A 21598-nucleotide genomic window follows, 5' to 3' on the forward strand; every position below is an offset into this window, starting at 1 on the left:
CCTACTAGCCTCAAAGGATCCAGGATATCTGACATACGCGGCTCGTGTGCCTGAGGGGAAGTGCTACGTCGACACACGGCCCGCGGAGGTGTTCTTCCTGCGGTTTGACCATATCTTTGAGATGTTTCTAACAAGGCGGCTTGATTTTACTATCATCCACCTTTTGCGCTACATATGAGCTCCGTCATGAAGAGTGAAGAAGTCTCGTAAATCTGTGTGGCGGATCCGTACTACATGCACGAGTCTTTCTTGAGTCTCGGCGACTTTGAGCGTGAAACTGCTAGGGAGTACCTCCAAAACTTCATGGTACAGAATAAGGACCGGGAAATTGTCCTCGTGCCTTATCATCCAAAGTGAGTCAGTTCCGGACAACCCTTTCGTACATTTCAATCATTCCTTCTCTCTCATATGGGGAATAATTTGAGGTGTCTTTTCCCCGCAGCAACGGGCGCGCCGTCCTTATCGTTCTTTACCCGCAAGTCTCCCACGCCGTGTATTTTGACCCTTCCAGAGACTACGAGAGAAAAGACTACACCCACATAATGAATATTCTAGATGATGCTCTCCAAGGCTTCAGCTTTAGAGGTGGCCACGTGCAGATCAAGAAACAAAGGAACAAGAAGATGGGTTTCGCGCATAAAACTAACTTCTCCTGCATCCATGTCCCAAAACCAAGCAAGAAGGATGGATTCTACATCGTCCATCTCATGATTCAGTTCAACACGGATCACCAAAAGCTTCGCATTAACAGCAGAAATGATGATCATATCCAGAAGTGGCTAGAATCTCATGGAGAAGCGGATTATAAACTTAGAGATGACTTCTTTCGCATCCAAAGTGACATTACGACGATCATCATGAAAGAAGTCGTCGATGAGAAGGGGATGTTCCACCACGGCCCTATATCGCGAGTTGACGTTCGAACTCGCATAGGCATGCAACGTCTAGACCTCACGCCGTTCAAGAAGCTAGGGTTCGTCCTCGATGATGTGGAAGGATGGAACTTCTAGTGATTTATGATGCCGATGATGATGATATGTGTCGGTTGAACTTGTATACTTTTTGTAGCGATGAAACTTTGTGATGTCCACGGTCCCTGCCGAACTTGCGTAACGCTACTTTGTTAGTTTGTGTACGATGACATGCGTACCTCTAGTTAATTAATTTGCGTACTGTATGTTGCATCTAGTTGCTAACCCTTTCTTTTTTGGTGTTGCTCTAGTATATTTTGTTTTGCGTATATATGATTGTACATCCTCTTCATGAACATGCATCTCTAACAAGTACCTAGTTTCTTGATGGCGAGATGGAATTGCTATGTCGTGTACAAAGGGAAGGTTCCGGGGGTGTACAACGAGTGACATGAGTGTCAGGCGCAAGTGAATGGGTTCACGAGCGCCAGCCATAAAGGCTTCAAAAGCAGACAAGAAGGAGAAGCTAGTTACTTGAGGTTCACGCTAGCGCGAGAGAGGACTCGTAACCGCCACCTCATGTACTGCATAGTTCCGCTCTCACTCATAGTGATAGCACTTCTTGCGTATACCTTTGTTTAGATGGATGACGTTGTTGTAGTTGCAAGTATTCGAGACTTGCATGTATCGCTATTTTCGAGATGATGACAAGATATCACTTTGTGTTGGATGATGATTATGATGAGACTATTTGTATGTACATGCTATGATTACATTTGTGGACCCCTCTGGCATTTGTATGTGTATCATGATGACATTTCTATGTGCTAAAGATTCTTCTATAAAGCCTGTTCAAATACAAAACAAATATGCCAAAAAAAAACAAAAAAACCTACTTAAATTAGCAGTAGCGAGTGTATAAAAGTTAGCAGCAGCGCCCGATAGCAGTAGCGCGTCCTGGCAAAGCGCGCTAGAGCTACTAGCAGTAGCGAGCTTCCGCTAACAGCGCTGCTGCTACACTTGTGTAGCAGTAGCGCCGGTGAGCACGCGCTACTGCTATCTGTTAGCTGTAGCGCCTTATTACTAGCGCCCATCCCCGCGCTATCGATACATCTAAAACCCGCGCTGCTGCTAGCCTTTTCCCTAGTAGTGGTAGTCACTTGTTGAAATATCTAGAAACACAAATATTTAGGAAGGGGGGGTATATAAGTAGTACTCTTACATATGAGCATGATAATATAGGTCTTTTCCATCAATCAACAATGATTCAGCCGTTTGACTTTATTTACAAAATGAGGCCACAACCCGTTTTCGAAGAGAGTTCTCTTCCATTTCACCTAGAGGACCACAAGGACCTCCCACGAAAAAGCAAGAACCGCAAGGACCTACGCGAAAAAGGTATGCACTGCCAACCGCCAAGTGGCAACCGCAACAACTTTGGACTGTACCCCCGCAGAAGAAATCCTCGGGAATAATAATCCAACCCAAAGGAAGCGAATAGAATAGGAAACGCACAGCAGACAAGATAGCGCAACACAAAATAAAAAAGTTCAGAAAAGGGGAAGTTGGCACCGAGAAATCCTACCCGGAGCGGAGAGAGCGGAGGGCGACCGGAGGACTGCTCGCTCGCCCGTCGGTGGTGGTTCCGCCCTCTCCCCCTCTCCCCCTCCCTCCGCGCTGCCCAGGTCGAGCTCCTCTTCTCCCTCCTCATTCTCGAGCATGGGCGCCGTCTCTAGGTTTCTTGCTTCTTGGCGTGTGCAGGATTTCGTAGGACCTTTCTGGGGGGCCAGTTCGATTCTGCTGGGACGGCCGCTGCCGCGGTTCTGGCAACGCCGCCCCGTGACCCAATCCGTGTGCTCGGCTCGCATTTCGGCCGGGATTTTGGGGTGTGTTTGGGGTTGGGTTGCTGCGGAATTCAACTCCAACTCCCCCCCCTGCTAGGGTTCCATCCGTGGGATTTTCGCTCGCATTCTGCGCAGTGAGCGCCTACAGTAGAGTTCCTCCCGTGGGATTTTGCTCGCATTCCGCAAGTGAGTTCTTCACTGGAGTTCCCCAGGTTCGGTTTTCTGTAGAAGTTCTACAGTAACTCTGGGTGTCGGCCGCAACTTTATCCTAATTTTCCCTGTTCGTCGTGTCGGCTGCTGATTCCTGTGCACTTTCTGCCGTTTCACTTGCTTGCGTAGTGCCATGGGGTTATGCTGTTTTCCGCTCTACTCCAAGCTATTGGGCATGGCAAAATGTGGAATTTTGGACCTAATCGACGCTTATGTTCAGCAAAGTTGCTTTCTTCTGCGAGAGCCTGCGAGGAGCGTCACTGAAGCTGTTCTTGCTGCATGGCTTTTACTTCATCTGTTTTTATGTTCAGGGGGGAATGCGTGCAATTCTGAAGCGATTAAGTGGTTCAAATGTGCATTTACATTACTACTAGATGCCCCTGTTTGCTGGCTGACAGATCAGTTTGTTTGTTAGTTTAGCTGTAAATGGCCAACAAATTTGACAAGTCAGTGCTGTTGTTACTTCCTTTTCTTTTCTTTCATAATGACATTTTCAACACTGGTGTTGCCTTTAGTTGCTCTAGTTATTCATATGGGTGATGTACTTTCTCCACAACTGTCGCTGTATTGCTCAATTAGGTGGGACTTATCATTTGAAAATGATGTTATGATGCGCAGGTGCTAGCTGATCACTACTGCACTAGGAGGGAAAAGGAGCTACCATGGGCATTTCATCCAAGTGGATCAAATCACTTGTTGGGATAAAAAAGCATGGAAAAGCTCAAAATGGCGAAAGCAGCAGAGAAGTAAGTCAAAGGGTATTCACAGTTTTCTTGCGAGCCAGCTTCCCCGCTTTCCATTACTCGACCTCGACGCACTAGTAGGAAACCCGCTGCTCATCCTCGATCTCAGAAGATGAACTACAGGACAAAAGCATACTAGCACTTGATCCCAACATCTTATAAATTAACAACCACAGATAGGGAAATGACGAACTCCTGCAGAAGACATCAAAGCAAAGCGACGGCCTCATTATCCAGCATTCCCGTAAAAAAAAGAGTATTCGTTATGGTTAGATATTCTGATAGTGAGGGGTTTGGGTCTATTTGCTCATGTTATACTTTGCTCGTTTTGTTTCCTGCTTGTCCTTTTGTGAGCATTAAAAATATATTTCATTTGCATTTGTCTTGTCCTGTCTAAACATGAGGAATCTTCAAGAATGATGGAAAAGTAGATGGTTTACCAAAACTCACTGAAAGTGCTGTTGTTGTTGACATGTCTTTATCATCTGATGTCCTTTAAGGCCTAAAGGGCTATTCCTCCACTATTCCTTTTCATTGTCAGAACTCAGAAGTGTCATATGCAGGAGAAATTTGAAACAAGTAGATTACAGCATTGCCTAGAAGTTATGAATTGTGTAACTAATTTTAGCACTCATTTTCTTGTGCAATGACGTTGCTGAAGTCCTTTTGTTGTTAGTTGCTGCTGTCAAGGACCATAATGCTTCCATCGTCCTCACATCCACCATTTGGTGGACAACTGAAATGTTAACACATGGTACAACAAGCTCTGGGCCAACCAACTAATAAGTTCCATAATATAATTTAAATTTGACTGCTCTAGTTTGTGTCCTTTTTTAGTTCATGTACTCTTAACCTCAATTCACTGCTGCTGATTTTTTTCCCTTTCTAGTAAAGTTTGGATGGAAGCCTTTCAGTTTACTTTGACTGTAAACTGACTGTGTAGGTGCAATGCCACATCTAAGTATGCAGTGCTTATTAACAGCATTGCATTATCATCTACTTCATTGCTTATTAACGCCATCCTCCTAACTTTGGTTATTGTCTTTAAATTATGGAAATATTGCTTCAAGACTATGCTTTGTATATTGTAGAGGAGCTCTGCTGCTCAGGTGCTACACAAACGGAAACATTCCGTGGATACTGAAGGCGCCCTTGCAGTTGCCGAACGCACAGTGCAAACTGAACCATTGGCTAGTGACACCAATACACAGACAATTTCATCTGAGACTGAACTAAATACAAAGGAGCATCAGGCTGCAATAGTTATTCAATCAGCCTTTCGAGCATTCTTGGTATTATATTCTCTCTTTGATTACCATGTTATTACTGACAATTTAAAACAAAATCAAGCAAAATATTGCATCTTGTAACGTGGATAAATCTACTGTCCCAACTCAGATTCTGCTTTATGTCTCCAACATGGAAAATGCCACAAAATGTTGAGTGCTAATTTAAACATCATAATGGATGAAAATAAAGGGAAAATGGGATTCATGTGAACTCTATCCCTTTTGTTATGTATGATAAAGTCCTGGTATATTCTTCTTAAAGAAGACCAAAACTACTACTGGGTGCTGGTCAATCATGTAATGCCACAACTCACTAGATACACCTAAGAAGTTCTTGGATTTTACTTTAGTCTTGAACTGAAACTATCCAGATGTACTGTTATTTGCTAGGTGTACCTGATTGTTGTTTACTGACTCGCCTATGGGGCATATCTAGTTGGAGCAACTATTAGAATAGGAAAACTAGAACTGCTGCAGATTCATGAAGTGTTCATCAGAAATTCTTCTAAGGATAGGGAGGACAAAGAACCAATTGCCAACTCGTAATCCCTTTGTGGAGAAAGAAACTGATGAGCATAGTTTAAATTGAATTAAAGAATAGACATTGTTCATTAGAAACTCATCATTTGGGGCTTTGCCTTTTCCATTAGGGACTAAACTTTGTAGGTTGTTTGATAACTCGTGTCCCTGTAGTCACTATATTTTGATTATTTTATGATGATCCAGGCCTAAGTGCCCAACGCCTACACTAGTTTTGTAACTCATAAAGTCATAATGCATGTTATAAGGGCTGGACCAATCAGATATAAACCTAAGTGAAGAATATGCAAAACAAGCAGTAACTAGAAAACAATTTTGCTAATATTTCTCAATTCTAGGCAGTCTTTTGATGACATGTGGTGTGAAGCCTCTTTGATTTTCTGCTTGCATTATCAGGCTAGGCGAGCTTTACGGGCATTAAAAGGATTAGTTAGACTCCAGGCTCTCGTTAGGGGCCATGCTGTACGAAAGCAAGCAGCAGAAACACTTCAGTGTATGCAATCACTAGTAAAGGCTCAAGCTCGTGTCAGAGCAAGACAGGTTTGTATTGGTTTGGAAGGTCAGGTGCCCCAGAAGAAGGCTCCTGAAAAAAATGCTCAGGAGGATCAAGCTCGAGAAATTGAGGTATGAAACTGCCCAGAAGTCGGTGGTGTGATGTAGGCTATTCACTTAATGATTTTCTTACAGCATACATGCAAATGCAAGCCAAACATATTATTTTGAACAGGGGTTCGTGAATGCTGTAACCTTTGAGTTCCCTAAGTTCTCCTCCACCGTTCTCTTGCATCCGAGTAATCCATGTCCGTTAAGAATTAAGAAGTATGCTTGGTGGAGTAAAAGAAACTATTTTTTTCACACTGTTAATATACCTACCAGAGTTATTTGCCAAGATTTGCATACTATTGGAGTTGTCAAATAATCTGTTCGCTTTTCTTGTTCTTTACAATCTTCCATCCAGCATAGTAAATTATCTTTTGTAGTTCAGGAAATTGAGAAGCTTTATCTGTGACTGAAAATACAATCACAGCAAAACTTTGTTTACAGTTACGCCATGAAGATGTAGAGTTAGAATATCCAGATCACAAATGCAACAATTCAAGTTTTCCTGTGGGAAAACCAGGTTTCTCTGTAGAGCTCACTAATAACAGAAATTATTAACTGTCCACCAGCTGGCATAAATGACTGAAATGTCTGTTTTTAATCACATATGCGCTTTTGAGAATTGTTACTGAACCATGGGATGCAGGAACGCTGGTGTGGCGGTATTGGATCGGCGGAAGATATGCAAGCTAAAGTATTGAAAAAGCAAGAAGCTGCCGCTAAGCGGGAAAGAGCAATGGCATATGCTTTAACGCACCAGGTAACTTTAAAGTGATAACATTCTACCATAAATGATAAATGTATGAGCAGACGTAGAAGCCTTGGTGCTCAAGCGGTCCGGCAGGTGCTGGCAGGGTTTTAGGGAACCTCATATATTTTTTTTCAGTAAACCTCATATATACCATAAATGTAATAGTAAGTTGGCAATGCAGGCTGCTAATTGCGCTTTCCTTTGGCAGCGGCAAGCAGGTTCCAGGAAACAGAAAGCTGCAGATGTCCAAGGGCCAGAGGCGGATGAGAACCAGTGGGGGCGGAACTGGGTGGAGAGGTGGGTGGCTGTACGCCCGTGGGAGAACAGGTTACTGGACAGTAATGCCAAAGAGAATGTACCGTTTGGCGATGATAAGGAGGCCGACGAAAATGGGGACAGGGATGTAAACAAGCCAAAAGGAAAAGTTGCGGTTTCGGGCATTCTGTCAAATGGTTCAAGCCAGACGAAAGATGCAAAACACAAGAAGTCACATTCTGATGCAAGTGGTTCTTCATCAGGGCAATCTGCGGCTGTGCCACCCACCGCTTCTTTGGGATCATCTAAGCTGAAACCGAAGCCATCGGATCAAACCTCTGAGGAAGTCAGCCCTCAACCGAAGCCGTCGGATCAAACCTCTGAGGAAGTCAGCCCTCAGCCTACAGATCCGGCTCCGCGGTCCACAAGTAACCCGAAGGAAAGGCCAGCACAAGTCAATGCACCAACGAGGAAGCGGCTATCCCTTCCTAACAACGGTAATAAATCATTTGCATTCTTTTCCAGTTGGAACTCCTCATTCGTGAACGCTCTTAATTCAGAAATTGAAGCTATTTTAAACGGTACCTCTCACAAGCTATGTATACTTGCAACTGCGTGTTTGCTACTTAGCTAAGCATTTCAGCTGTACTAGTTCACATGCATTTGAGCTAAAAAGTACCAACAGTTTATGCTGCTGCAGTTTCTGACATCCATTACATGTTATTACGCAGCAACTGCCAGCGGCGGAGCAAGAAAAGGCCAGGCGAGCAGCAGCGAGAAAACTCGGTCCGTCGGTTCCAAGAACACGGCGAAAGGTGCATCCAAGTCTGAACCGAAGCAGCGACCGAGCCCCGGTAGCGCAACCGCGAAGCGGGTCCAGGCACAGGCCTGATCAATCAATCCACTCCCTCCCATTTCATTCAGAAACTTGTTCATGGCCAATGCCCATCTGTCACGCGTGCCGCTGCATCATCATCATCTGTGTACATAAAACCAAGAAATAAACCACCCTGCATCTAGATCGCTGCCACGCAGGCGTTGTCGTAACATTATGTCATGCTTTCCTTCATGTGCCATTCTATATGTATGTTTTCGTCGTCAAGCCACTGTTCCGAAGTGGCTCTGCAAGTTGTCTGTCCATCTATCCTTCAGTGTGAGAAAAACCATGCTTCAATGTTCCAGCATGGCATGTTCTCCAGCACTCAGTGGTGGTGGTTGGAACCATCAACCATGGACATCCCCCATGCATATCTCTCACTGCTTCCTTCATGGAAAGTTCACCCAGATTCTTCTGGAGGATTTGTATATGTGTTCCAGTCCCATCTTGCATGCCTGGGCATTTTTGTGTGATGAAAGTGGTGGCCTTTGCAAAGGCAGAGCAGGATGGTGTGATTATGATGGGTCTCCGGGTGCAATCATGCATGCAGTGGTTCCAAAGCAAAGCAGCCCCATTTGCGGGTCTCTTTAGGACCCGACTGAAAGCCACCTGCTGCTTGGAACATGCCTGCCTTTGACTAATGGCATGCCCGTGCTGTGTGGTAAGTAAGCTCATGTGCTGTTGCGACTTGCAGCGTGCGCCCGTGCATGTTGTTTGCTCCTGGCTGGTTTTGTCTGAAAGCATGTGTTCAGGGGTGGTTAGGATAATGCCGTGTGTGGTGGTCCGGTGACGACGATTATTTTGTTGAGATACGGCGCGATTAGAATGTGATACTACTCCCTCCGTCCCAAAATAAGTGACTCAAAAGTGACTCAACTTTGAGTCACTTATTTTGGGACGGAGGGAGTAGTATATCAGAATTGCTTGCTTCTTGTTGGTTCGTTGGAAGGTTCGGTGCGCTGAAAGCTACTCCTTCCATCCGGAATTACTCGTCCAAGAAATGAACATATCTAGATGTATTTTAGTTGTAGATACGTCCATTTTTGTGACAAGTAATTCCGAAGGGAGGGAGTAATTTGGTCATGGCTATTCTCACCATGATCCAACGTCTGGGCTGTTGACTTGTTGTCGCTGTTCAGCAGACAGGTGGGCCCTTGCCATATAGATGCCGCATCAAGCAACCAAATTCTGTTTTCTTTCTCCCTCTCACATGTTGAAATATATTGCTCATCTTCCTCCATCAGTTCGGATTTTTGGATGAGTTGACTGAAGCATGAATTCAATATTACCAACTGAAAGCTAATCCATTTGCTAGTTGCAACGCTGAATGTGTTCTTTTTGCATGGGCCTTGACCGTTCACTGGCTCGGATGTTCTTTTTTCTCTCCTGACAAACAAAAATTGGAAATTCCACACCGCGGCATTTTTTAAATATATCAAAGAAAATCGTAGAGGGATATCTATAGTTCTATGGGATACTGTTGTGTCTGCTCGCCACGCCCAGCAGAGCGAGCAGTGCAGTGTATGTTCAGGAGTGGAGAATGACCATTCTGCCCTCGTGCATGCAACCACGACAGATGACATATATATTGCGAAATTAAAGTGACACCAAAGCTATACCACTTGTTCCTTCTTGGTCGTTGGAAGGCCGGTGTAGACAGATGACATATTTAGTCAAACTTATCTGTATTTAATAAAGTATAGCCGATAGATAAAGTGTGTTATATCGATAATACAGTATCAAGTATATCTCACGGAGAATCTACTAAAATTAATTAAAACTTCAAATATTTGAAAATAAGAGAGCACCATCAAATGGACATCGCTTTGATCCAAGTTCAACACTACGTGAAAAGGGCCCATGAAGGCGACATGTCAACATCTTTTTGGTTCCGTGATCACAGACATTTTTCGGTGAGGTACGGTGCGATTAGAGCGACAATGCGACATCATAGCTATCCTGATTTCTTCATGGCCGTTGGAGGGTCAGTGTACAGAGATGACACAGATAAATCAGTTTGATTGATTCACATTACTAGTATTTTCGTGGAGCTGAAAACTGTACGTAGCTAGTTTGGACACACTTGCTCATCACAATACTATTGTCAGCATGATCCGGACCTAAATTCTAAATATACTAAATCTAGCTAGGTTTGATTTACCTAGATTTTTTGACTTTTTTCTAACAGTGAAAAGCAGGCCAATGGGAGGTTGCCACGCAAATTATTGGGGGAGCTAGCCGGGTGTACTTCTGTGTGGATCCAGCAATTTTGCCTGAGATTTAGGACGTTCTTTTTGCAGTCTTGTAGGTTTGCGCATGGTGCATGCATCTGGTGGATTTGACTACGTCTTCTGTACGTGTCTTCAGCTGGAAGGCCTTGTTGGTTCTGGACGCCGCTGTTCGATGAGTTTGGCAGGTAACACGTCCACGTGTGTTGAAACCGCCTATGTTGCATTCTCTGGAAAACTCCCGTCGAATCGTTCCACCGCCGTGCGGTCCTATAAAGGCTCAGCAGGTGCTGCCCGGCCCTTCCTCCCAGCGCACATGCACAAGTAGCAGCACCTCCCGGCGCACGGCTCCGACTCACCGCCCGCCTTGTGTTCCGCTGCATGTTGGACGACAGCTTCAGGACGCCCCGCCGCATCGCCGGCTAGCGGCCCGGCGCGCCGTCCGCCTTGTGTCCCGCTGCATGCTGGACGGCAGGCGACACAACTTGGGCCTTCGGGATGCCCCGCTCCCTACCCCGCGGCGTCTCGAATCCTAGATTCTACCTCTTCAGGCGGCAACGGGGAAGGCAGCTCGGGAGGCGTCCCAACCCCATCGAGAGTGGCGCCTCGGTGCTCTCCCCGCCTGGCGAGGCAGTCCCGCGCCCAGCTCCTGGCGCTCTCCCTGCCCGGCCCCCGCCTTTTCTGGCATCGCATATCGCGTAGTGCGTGGAGAGCTCGCGGCCAGCACCATGAAGTCCTGCCTGGACGACCTTCTTGGCTGTGTGTGTCTTGTGTCCTTGTGTCTGATGCCTCCCGAAGAAGCTATTCCGCATGTGTGCGCTGGATCGTAGGCACGCACGAGCAGCACGTCGGCGGATGGGACCGCTCTCCATCGATTCCTCACCGCTGCATGAGGTGTCAGCGCTAGCGCTCGACGAGCATCCAGACGAAACATGTCTTTATGACATGTACATGATTTAGCTTCAAAGTTATTTTCTTTTCAAAGAGAAGCTGTCAAGTGGCGCGGGAGGGCCACACACGTTGTGGTGCAACGCATGCGGCATCCGCTATACACCCGGAGATTGGTCGGGAGCGACAGGCAATCTGGAGCAGTAATACCTAGGAAGGATAATTCAGTGCGTGGCATGTGTTTGGTTAGTTAGCTTTTGCCAATCACAGTACTAGTACCAAGTTCTCAGGTAGCAACCTGCTGGATCAGTTCTTCATTGTGCTTTTGATTAGTATACATGGCGACGTTATGCGCGATGTTTGTGCCCTCACCGTCACGTGGGATGACGTGTCCCCGTGCACGAATCCTTGACTGAAGGCAGTGACCGCACGCGAAAAAGTGCATATTTTAGAGTGTAGATTCATTTATTGAAATATCTAGAAAGACGAAATATCTAGAAAGACGACTATTTAGGAACGGAGGGAGTATTTAGCACGATTTGCTAGACCACAATGGAGATGTTTCATGTACTACTTTAACAAATCCCATCAGCTAAGATTGTTCTTTTTTTTTTTTGCCAATGTGAGTACGCACATGATAGGCAAATGCAGTGTCCTCTTAACTGGGGCCTTTCTCTTCTGGGGGTGTTTTTTTTTTTTTGCTTACATAAAAGATTTTACCACTAATAGTGACCGTATGCAGATTGCTAGCATTGTATCATTAGCAGTATGAAGGCTTTTTGTTTGTTTGTTCGACAAGATGGTACTCATAAGCATTGCGTGGGGCCTTTCTCTCTCAGGCTTACATATAAGATTTTCACTTGTAGCTGCTCATTCAAATGTACTTATGTTTTTCTATTGGTTTTGTGTTCTGCAGCGCGCATGTATGCCATATATTGCAATGAATTATGTGATTTCACAAGTAGTTCTTCATTAATCATGATAAACTTCAGAATTATGAACGTGTTTTAGCTGTAGAACAAAGATGAAAATTCTTTTCTGGTGCTTAGATAAATAGACAATCTTGGATACATATGGTCTTCGTTAAAGAAATTGGTATAAGATTTAGTTTTTCAACACAGTTTTTCCCCAAATCTGGAACTGATCTCCAGTTTGTCAACATTGATGGATGATGGATCTCTTCGACTAAGTATTAATTTCTCACATAATAGGATTGTATTACTATTTGATACTAGTGATTGTTCAATGCATATTTGTACTTAACAGATTATACAATTGCTTCATTTAGTTAGTGAATAACTTCTACAAACATTTTTATACTAAAATCATAACCAGTTAATTTGTTTTACTTGTGCTGCATGATTTTCCTATTTTGCTATTATTTAAAAAATGCTATTTAATTATCTGTCTAAACTTTATTCTACCACTTGATGAATCTGTCTATCTTTGACTCTCTGTTTAATTAGTTGATTATACAATTGCTTCATTTAGATAGTGAAAAACGTTTTACAAATTTTTTTTTTACTAAAGTCATATACCAAATATTTTATTTGTACTACATGATTTTCCCAATTTTTTTATTATTTAAATTTGATATTAATCTGTGTAAAATTTATTTTACCATTCGATGAATCTGTGTTATCTTTGATTTTCTATTTTTGAAGTAGTTTTTGTGTGTGAATTTCTTGGAATTCTTTTTGGCGTTGGGCTAATCTGTGGCTGTCACGTGCATAATTTGGGGATTTGGTTGGGAACATTTTCTAGGGTGGATTACCAATTGTTTGTTGATGGGTGATTCATGATAACTGACACGACACATGATATGACCACGCGTTCCCATGCATGCAGTCTGGACGCTAAATTGTAAGGTGTGGCTGTTTCTCGACGCCGCTTCTTCTGAAATTTCTAGAGTGTTTCTTCCTCTATAAATATGGGTGCATGCGTCTTGATATGCATTAACAGGTTACTTGATTATGGTTCGTAATGATTTCCGTCATGGGGGTGCCAGTTGCGTGGGTCGACCTCCTGGAATTCGTGTATCATTATTGGTCGGGCGTGTCCGCACTAGAGAACCTGACGCAGCCGAGGGCCGGTGTACAAGACGATTCCTCCTTGGTGCCCTACTCGAAGGTCATGCCTTTGCAGTCGTAGATCAATGGTGCGGCAGCGGCCCTGGCGCCGCTGCGGTCATCGGCGTGCCAAAGGCGGTGGCGGCGCCTGTTGTGGAGTATACCGACATGGCCAACGAGTTCGACAAAATGACCGAGGATGACTAGAAGGTCAGGGGCGCCGATGATGCGCGCCATCTCCAGCAACATGATGATGCACTGTAAATCTCAATGCCGATGCATTTGCCCACGGCTCACTGGATCGCAGCACCAAGGCAGTTGCCATAGATCTCTTCCATTTCATGTATTTCTTATCTATCCATGTACGCAGTCATGTGTGTAAATTATAAGTAATCCTGTGTTTCCAATCCAAGTATTAATACATGTATATGCTTATGGAAAAATAAAAATAAAACAAACAAAGAAAACTAAATCATTCATTTTAATTGCAAGACTTACATTAACAACATGCATATCATTAAGTACCCGAACAATAGAACAAAAGTAGACTAAATTAAAGACCAACATGCAAAATTTATTCAATGTGTACAGAAAATAACACCAAAACTTATCAACAAAGCGAGGGTCATCAATACAGTTTTCATCCTACATTCGAATTAATCAGATGAAACAGAATGACAATCCAACATTACTATCATGTAGCCTACACTCAAATTAATCAAATAAAACAGAATGACAATCCAACATTACTATCACGTATCACGTTTCATCGTGGCACATGGACTAGCGTGACAATGTGTACTTTTCATCTTGCAATATGTATCATTCATGGTGATAATAAATATACCTTTTCAAATTGCTTCTGTGTATGACTTGCCTTTTCGTGGGTACAAACTTACATTCATAGTTTATAGAAGTGCAATATTTTAGGTCTAAATTCTCACAAGAAATGAAAATAATATAATACACATAACATATCGACGAGGCGCGGCGTGCTGCCGCGCACAGGCATAGCTAGTTTGTGGCTATTGACTTGTTGCTATCGCTGTTCAGCATGCAACAGTCAGGTGGGCCCATGCCACACGAGAGCCACACCAAACAACCAAATTCGTCCTTTTTCTCCTCTTGTGTATCTGAATTTTACTCCGGATAGCCAACGTTTTTGTCCGTGGCTTGCACGAGGGGGAGGAATAAAGCTGATGCTGTCAGCATCGGATTTCTAACGCTCTGATGCTGAAAGCACGCCAGTACTCCCACACCACGTACTCCCACATCTATTTTGGAACGGAGGGAGTACGTATTATACCCATCATGTGAATGCACACGACACCAGCCCATTTTCTTTCTCGCCTGCACTACTTGTTCATGCACGATACAAATGCGTACAGAAGACGGGACGGCACGCCATGCCCGATCATATCCACTTCTCTCAAGTCGGAAACAAGCCAGAAACTGGTTATACCTCGCACAAAGCAAGCGAGAAAGCAACCTTGCTTCTTGGTTTTTTTTTTTCATCTCAAGAGAATACCTATAAAGTCTTATAATAAATGGTGAAGAAAATGTTGTGGCATTACAGTAGCACAAACAGTGGCGTAGTGCCGTGATGCTGAAAGCATAACACAGATGACGTGGGAGTAGAGATTGGCTTCTAGTTATAGATAGCTGCTTCTGCTAGCTGAGTTTTTCCTTTTTCTGAGTGACACCGTTCGAATCTGTGAATTGTCTTGACTTCACAAGTGGAAAACTAGTCTGACATACATAGATAACCTGACATATCGTATCTGAGTAGGTGTTTTCACCGGCTTGTGCACGCGAGGATCGTCTGTGGTGTGTGCACACAAGTTTAAAATATACTTGTGCCTCAGTGTGATGCTTCTGCTGATCAATCCAGTGAGTTGGATCACCACCCCCTGTCTGAGTGGTATTTATTTTCGTGGAGCTACCTCAAAACTACAGCTCTGTTTGGACATACTTACTCATCACAATACTATTCTCAAATTCTCATGGTGATCCAAACTTAATTTCTGGCTATTGACTTGCTATCCGTGTTTGGCAGACAAGTGGGGCTATAGCACATTTTAGTCCCGACGTACAACTAAATTCACATTTTCTTCTTCTCTCCTTCTGTATCATTTTCTTCTTCCGTGGCTTGTGTGAGAGGGAAAAAGAACTAGCGTCGTCTAATTAACCTCCGATGCTCTGACGCTGAAAGCACAACACCTCATATGATGTGAACTACATATTGATTCTTTTTTGCAAAACATATTATGCAATAACATTTCAAGCATTTGTAAAACAGAGTCTGTGTGGTTGGGCCGTGGACCGTTGATTGGCTGCATGAACCGAGGAATGAATGAATGGATGAAGAGAAAATTTTAAGATGGCAGTTGGCCTGAAACTCGCGTCTGATCGAGCAGATAACCTGACATGATCTGCTTCCTTGGCTGCATGTCCATTGGGACGACACGTCAGCATCCTCTTTCTACCGTCACGCGTCATGTCCGATCATATCCACTTCTATGAACCAATAAACTTTTTTTTTGCGGGTCTATGAACCAATAAACTAACTAACTCAAGTGGTCGAGCAGAAAAATGGTTATATCAACCGGGAAGCAAGCGAGAAAACTACCTTCTTATAATATTTTAAATTATACTAATAATGTAGTAGTTGATGTACACGAAACAGAACAGAAAGCGGATTGATTTTCAGATAGATGCTTCTGTCAGCTGGATGCACAAAGTTTTTTTCTTTGGGGTTGGTGGTCTCGTTCGAATTTATTTGGGAGAGAATCGTTGACAGTCAACAGAAAGTTGTAGGAAAAGCACAAAGAATCAGTTCTTCTTCTTCTTCTTCTTCTTTATGCACCTGATCTCTGTTTTTATTCTTCTTTTTCTTCTAGTCCTAGCCAAAAGGGCACAAAGAGCCGCAGCATCTTGTAGGCACCCGAAAGCTCAAGAAAAGAAAAGGAAAAACAATTAACTTTGCCAGCAGATGGCAAAATCGTTGACCAGAATGAACCGAGGACGAGTGTGGGTTGCTCCTTGTAATGAAAGAGTAGTGAAACTTAATCATCTGATCAGGCATAGATCGTCACAGGAGTGTGCACGGCGTTAGACAATAATATGTTTGCCGTGAATTGCCCCATGGGCTGCACCTCTATTTAATCTGATAGACCTTGTACAACAAGGATACAATCAATCTGATACTAATCAGATCGTAGACTACCATACACAGCAGATTACAATTGCTACGTAATATCTCCATCATAATTACATGAGATATGACTGATACTATTCTATGTACGTTAACATTCCCCCTCAATCTCAACCGGCCACAAGGTTGAGATTGTGTCGTAATTTCTCCAGCATGATCTTTGTAGCAGGTTTAGTGAAGGCGTCTGCTACTTGATCACCAGAAGACACAAAACGTACATTCAATGCTCCTTGTGCCACTTTTTCTCTGACGAAGTGGAAATCCACCTCAATATGCTTCGTCCTTGCATGGAACACTGGATTTGCAGTTAAGTATGTGGCACCTAAATTATCACACCATAAAACTGGTGGTTGCGGCAGAGGTACTCCCATGTCTCTAAGCACAGACTGCACCCATGCGACTTCAGCTGCACCATTTGCAAGGGCCTTGTACTCCGCCTCGGTACTAGATCGTGACACTGTTGGCTGTTTTCTAGCACTCCAAGAAATCAGATTGGGTCCTAGGAAGACCACAAAACCACCTGTGGAGCGTCTGTCATCGGCACATCCCGCCCAGTCAGCATCAGTGAAAACACTCAGAAGTGTGGAGTGTGATTGACGAATCTGGAGACCAGTAGCCACAGTACCTTTAGCATATCTTAGTATGCGCTTGACAGCCTCCCAATGCACATCAGTGGGTTTGGACAGATATTGGCACACTTTGTTTACAGCAAAAGAAATATCTGGGCGGGTAAGCGTGAGATACTGCAACCCTCCGACAATACTACGATAGCTGAAGGCGTCATCACCATTGAGAGGAGTGCCAAGAGTTGCTGCCAACTTATCAGTGACGGACATGGGAGTAGAAACCGCCTTGCAATTCTCCATATGTGCACGGTGAAGTAGGTCATCGGCATACTTACGCTGAGAGAGCACCATTCCCCCTGAATTGTAGGTGGCTTCAATCCCAAGGAAGTAAGCAAGACGACCTAGATCCTTGATAGGAAAAGACCCGGCAAGAGTGCGAAGCAGTCGATCCACCGCTTTAGAACAAGAGCTAGCAATGACAATATCATCAACATAAACAAGCATGTAAATGACCACACCCCCTTTCCGAAAAATGAAGAGGGAAGTGTCAGCCTTAAAGGACTGAAAACCAAGTTGATGTAGTCGATCACTGAGGCGGGAATACCAAGCTCGGGGAGACTGTTTCAGCCCATAGATTGACTTCCGAAGCTTGCACACATGATGAGGGTAGCGAGGATCCTCAAAGCCCGGTGGCTGCTGCATATACACCTCCTCATCAAGAAGACCATGGAGGAATGCATTGCTCACATCAAGTTGTCGCAAACACCAACCCTGCGAAACAGCGAGTGAGAGCACAAGGCGAACAGTAGCTGGTTTGACAACTGGACTAAACGTGTCGAGATAGTCAACACCATACTGCTGAGTGAACCCGCGAGCGACCAGGCGGGCTTTGTACTTGTCAAGAGAGCCATCAGAATGTTGCTTGACTTTGAAAATCCACTTACAGCTGACAATGTTGGTGCCGGAAGGACGTGGAACAAGCGACCACGTCGCGGTGTGCTGAAGGGCCGAAAACTCCTCTTGCATAGCGGCTTTCCATGCAGGATCAACGAGCGCCTGTCGGTACGTAGCTGGAGCGGCCACAACAGCACTGAAACCACGACGATACGGATTGTACCGGACAGTGCCATCAGTGGGGATTTTCGGGCGTTGTATGTTGTTCTGAAGACGCGTGCGTGTCCGCTCAACGGGGGGAGCCGCAGACTGAGCCGGCTGCAAGGCAGGAGGTGATGGAGGAGCGGCCGCCGGAGAGACCCACGGCGAGGCCGGTGGTGATGCAGAGGCACTCGTCGGAGAGGCCGTTGGCGAGGCTGGTGGTGATGGAGGAGCGCCCGCTGAAGACGCCGGCGCGTCTGGTCCGGCATCGACGCGCGCAGAGGCGTCAAGTGCAGGCGATGTACGCGCTGATGGTGAGGCCGGCTCGTCTATCTGGTCAGTACATGGCGTAGACATGGTAGATGCCGGAGTCGGCCCACCTGATGGAGAAGCACCACAGCCGGGGCCTGCTGCTGGACGTGTGGCACATGATGGCTGGGTGCATGGCGTTGTAGCATGCACGTCGCTATGGCCCTGTACAGCGCTCGTAGATACATGTCGTTCCTCTGTATCTGCAGGACACAAGTCAGGAAACAAAAACAACAAGTTGTAGTTTCTCACATTAGCATCCTGAACTACTGGCTCATTGGAAGGAAACGATACAGGAGGATTTAAGCGAGACAAGTCGGGACACGCACTAGTCGCAAAGGGAAAAACATTTTCATCGAAGACGACATCGCGGGAGATATAATGCGACCAGTGGACTTGTCAAGACACTTATAACCTTTATGGAACTGACTATATCCGAGAAAAACGCACATCTTGGAGCGGAACTCAAGTTTTCGGGAGTTGTATTTACGAAGACTAGGCCAACACGCACATCCAAATATATGAAGAAAAGAGTAATCGGGAGTGATGTGAAGAAGACGTGTGAGTGGTGGCATATTTTGAAGGGTCCGGCTAGGCATGCGGTTAATCAAATAACATGCGGTAAGAAAAGCTTCATCCCAATAACGCAAAGGAAGATTGGAGTGAGCGAGGAGAGCAAGCCCGGTTTCAACCAAGTGTCGGTGCTTCCGTTCAGCTATACCATTTTGTTGGGATGTATGTGGATAGGATATGCGATGAGAAATACCGACACGCTGAAAAAATTTATGCAAGCGGTGGTATTCACCCCCCCAATCAGATTGAACCGCACGGATTTTTGCATTGAGGAGTCGTTCGACATGGGCCTGGAAATTATAGAAAACTTGTTCGACATCAAATTTATGTTTAAGAAGATAAATCCATGTAAAACGGCTAAAGTCATCAACAAAGCTAACATAAAACTTAAAACCTCCAGAGGAGGCGAGGGCAGGACCCCACACATCGGTATGAATAAGCTCAAGTGGTTTCGAAGAAACACGGGATGAATTATTGTAAGGTAATTGATGACTTTTGGCGCGTTGACATGCGTCACAAACGAAAGTATCATGACTCGACGAACAAGGGAGTTTATTTGACCGAACGACAGACTCAACTACATTATTTGATAGGTGACTCAAACGATGATGCCACTGACTCGATGAAGAACGGACTCCAGAGAGAGCTCGATGTAGCCATGTTGCCGCTGCAGTCATTGTAGCGATCGCGACAATCGGTGGCGTAGTGCCCCTCCTCGCGGCATATCTGGCACCTTGGAGGACGACGGTTTCTGCCGCCGCCACCGTTGTGACGGCCACCGTTGTTGCCACGGTTGCCATTGGAACCATAGCGGCCACCATTGCCACCACTCCTGTTTCCATGGCCACCATGGCCACCATTGCTGTTCCGGTTGACGTCGCGGGAACCGGAGCCGTTGCCGTGGCGCACGATGTTGTTGGCTGATGAAGAGAAGTCGCCGCTGTTCGCGGCATGCTGCTCCTGACGCGCCTCAAAGCTGAGAAGGTAGGCATAAAAATCGGAGAGGCTTACTTCTCCTGTGAAGATGGAGAGCGCAGTCATGAGGGGTTCATATTCCTGACCCAGCCCACCGATTATGTGCCCGATGATCTCGTCATCGGACAGTACCTCGCCGACGGTGGCCAGTGCGTCGGCATAGCCTGTCATCTTGTGGAAGAATTCTGCCGCCAACATGTCCTTCTTCTTCGTCTGCGACAGCTGCGTACGGAGTTGGCGCACACTGGCCCGATTCTGGGCAGCGAACATAGCGCTGAGGGCAGTCCAAACAGCCGCCGCGGAGGTCGCTCGCGTCATCTGGGCGAGCACTTCCTCCGTCATGGAGGACAGGAGCGCGCCGAGCACGGCCTGGTCGGTCCTCCTCCATGGCTCGTACTCAGGGTTGGGCACGGAGCGCGCAGCATCGCCGGTGCCCTCGGTGATCATCTTCGGCGGCGCTGGGACGGAGCCGTCGAGGTAGCCGAACAGGCCGGCGCCGGTGAGGTTTGGGACAACCTGCGCCTTCCATAGCAGGAAGTTGGCGCGGGTGAGCCGGACAGTGATGAGGCCGGCGAGCGACGGCATGGTAGCGGTGTGGCCGGAGACGAGCGGGCCGGCGGTGGTGGTGACGAGTGCGCCGGAGGTGGTGCCAGCCATGTCGTGGAGAGATGGGATCGAGGCTCTGTTACCACGTTAGACAATAATATGTTTGCCGTGAATTGCCCCATGGGCTGCACCTCTATTTAATTTGATAGACCTTGTACAATAAGGATACAATCAGTCTGATACTAATCAGATCGTAGACTACCATACACAGCAGATTACAATTGCTATGTAATATCTCCATCATAATTACATGAGATATGACTGATACTATTTTATGTACGTTAACACACGGCACTGGCAGTGTATAATGTACACGTCTTCATGCCTTCAGGTGCACCGACGGCACGGCGATGCTTTTCGACCGGCCATGTCGTTCTTGTCATCAGCCCAGCTGGTACGCATTGTGCCTTCCTTGGACGACAGCATTGGCGAAACGGAGTCCGAAACTAGTATATAATACCGTTTTAAAATTAGTGCAAAGTTACATATTGTTGATTTGGCAATGGAGTCTGAAAGCACGTGCCAATTACTTATTTCTTGGTTCGTTGGAAGGTCAGTGCACGGAGAATGGTGCTATAATTAGACCCCCAGCCCCCGCGTCGCTCTCTCCCCGGGGCGGCACGGGCGGCGACCACCACCCCTCCCGCGGCCTCCCCAACACCAGCCTCTTCTCCCCCTCGCCGTCGCCGGTGGCCTCCGGTAGGCAAAGCCTGCGCGGAGCCGGCGGCGGCGGGGCGCTCTCTGTAGCTGCTGCTCGCTCGGGAGGAAGGGCGCTCGCGTGCGGGTCGCTGCTGTCCGACACTCGGCCTCGTGGCGGCGTCGCTGCTCGTGGCGGAGGTGGTCTCCGGCGTGTGGCGCGGCGTCTGGTCGCGGCGGTGGGCGCGCCGTAGCGGTGCGCGCGGTCACGGTCGTCGGCCTCGTGCGGTCCCGATCCGATCTGGGATCCTGCTGGCGGCGGTTGGTGCGGACGGTGTGGGGCGCCGGGGCGGCGGCCTCGGTCCGAGCTCCTGATGTGGCCGGGGCGTGGACGGCGCGCGCTCGTGTGGCGGCGGCTC

The 21598-nt window shown here is 46.2% G+C and overlaps 1 protein-coding gene across 2 annotated transcripts; it reads left to right on the forward strand.

The window, feature by feature from the left end:
• Positions 1-2435: 2435 nt before the first annotated feature.
• On the forward strand, positions 2436-8450 carry LOC119307188 (protein IQ-DOMAIN 1-like). 2 transcript variants are annotated; one of them, XM_037583282.1, is made up of 7 exons: positions 2436-2596; positions 3584-3711; positions 4800-5000; positions 5934-6161; positions 6784-6897; positions 7097-7640; positions 7875-8450. In XM_037583282.1, exons 2-7 carry the CDS (start codon positions 3628-3630, stop codon positions 8033-8035), a joined length of 1332 nt encoding a protein of 443 aa, XP_037439179.1. In that variant the 5' UTR covers positions 2436-2596; positions 3584-3627; the 3' UTR covers positions 8036-8450. The 2 variants fall into 2 exon arrangements, with proteins under 2 accessions (XP_037439179.1, XP_037439180.1); XM_037583283.1 differs by lacking the exon at positions 2436-2596 and adding an exon at positions 2664-2941.
• Positions 8451-21598: the final 13148 nt, after the last annotated feature.

Source organism: Triticum dicoccoides, chromosome 5B (assembly GCF_002162155.2).
Source record: "Triticum dicoccoides isolate Atlit2015 ecotype Zavitan chromosome 5B, WEW_v2.0, whole genome shotgun sequence".
Taxonomy (NCBI): domain Eukaryota; kingdom Viridiplantae; phylum Streptophyta; class Magnoliopsida; order Poales; family Poaceae; genus Triticum; species Triticum dicoccoides.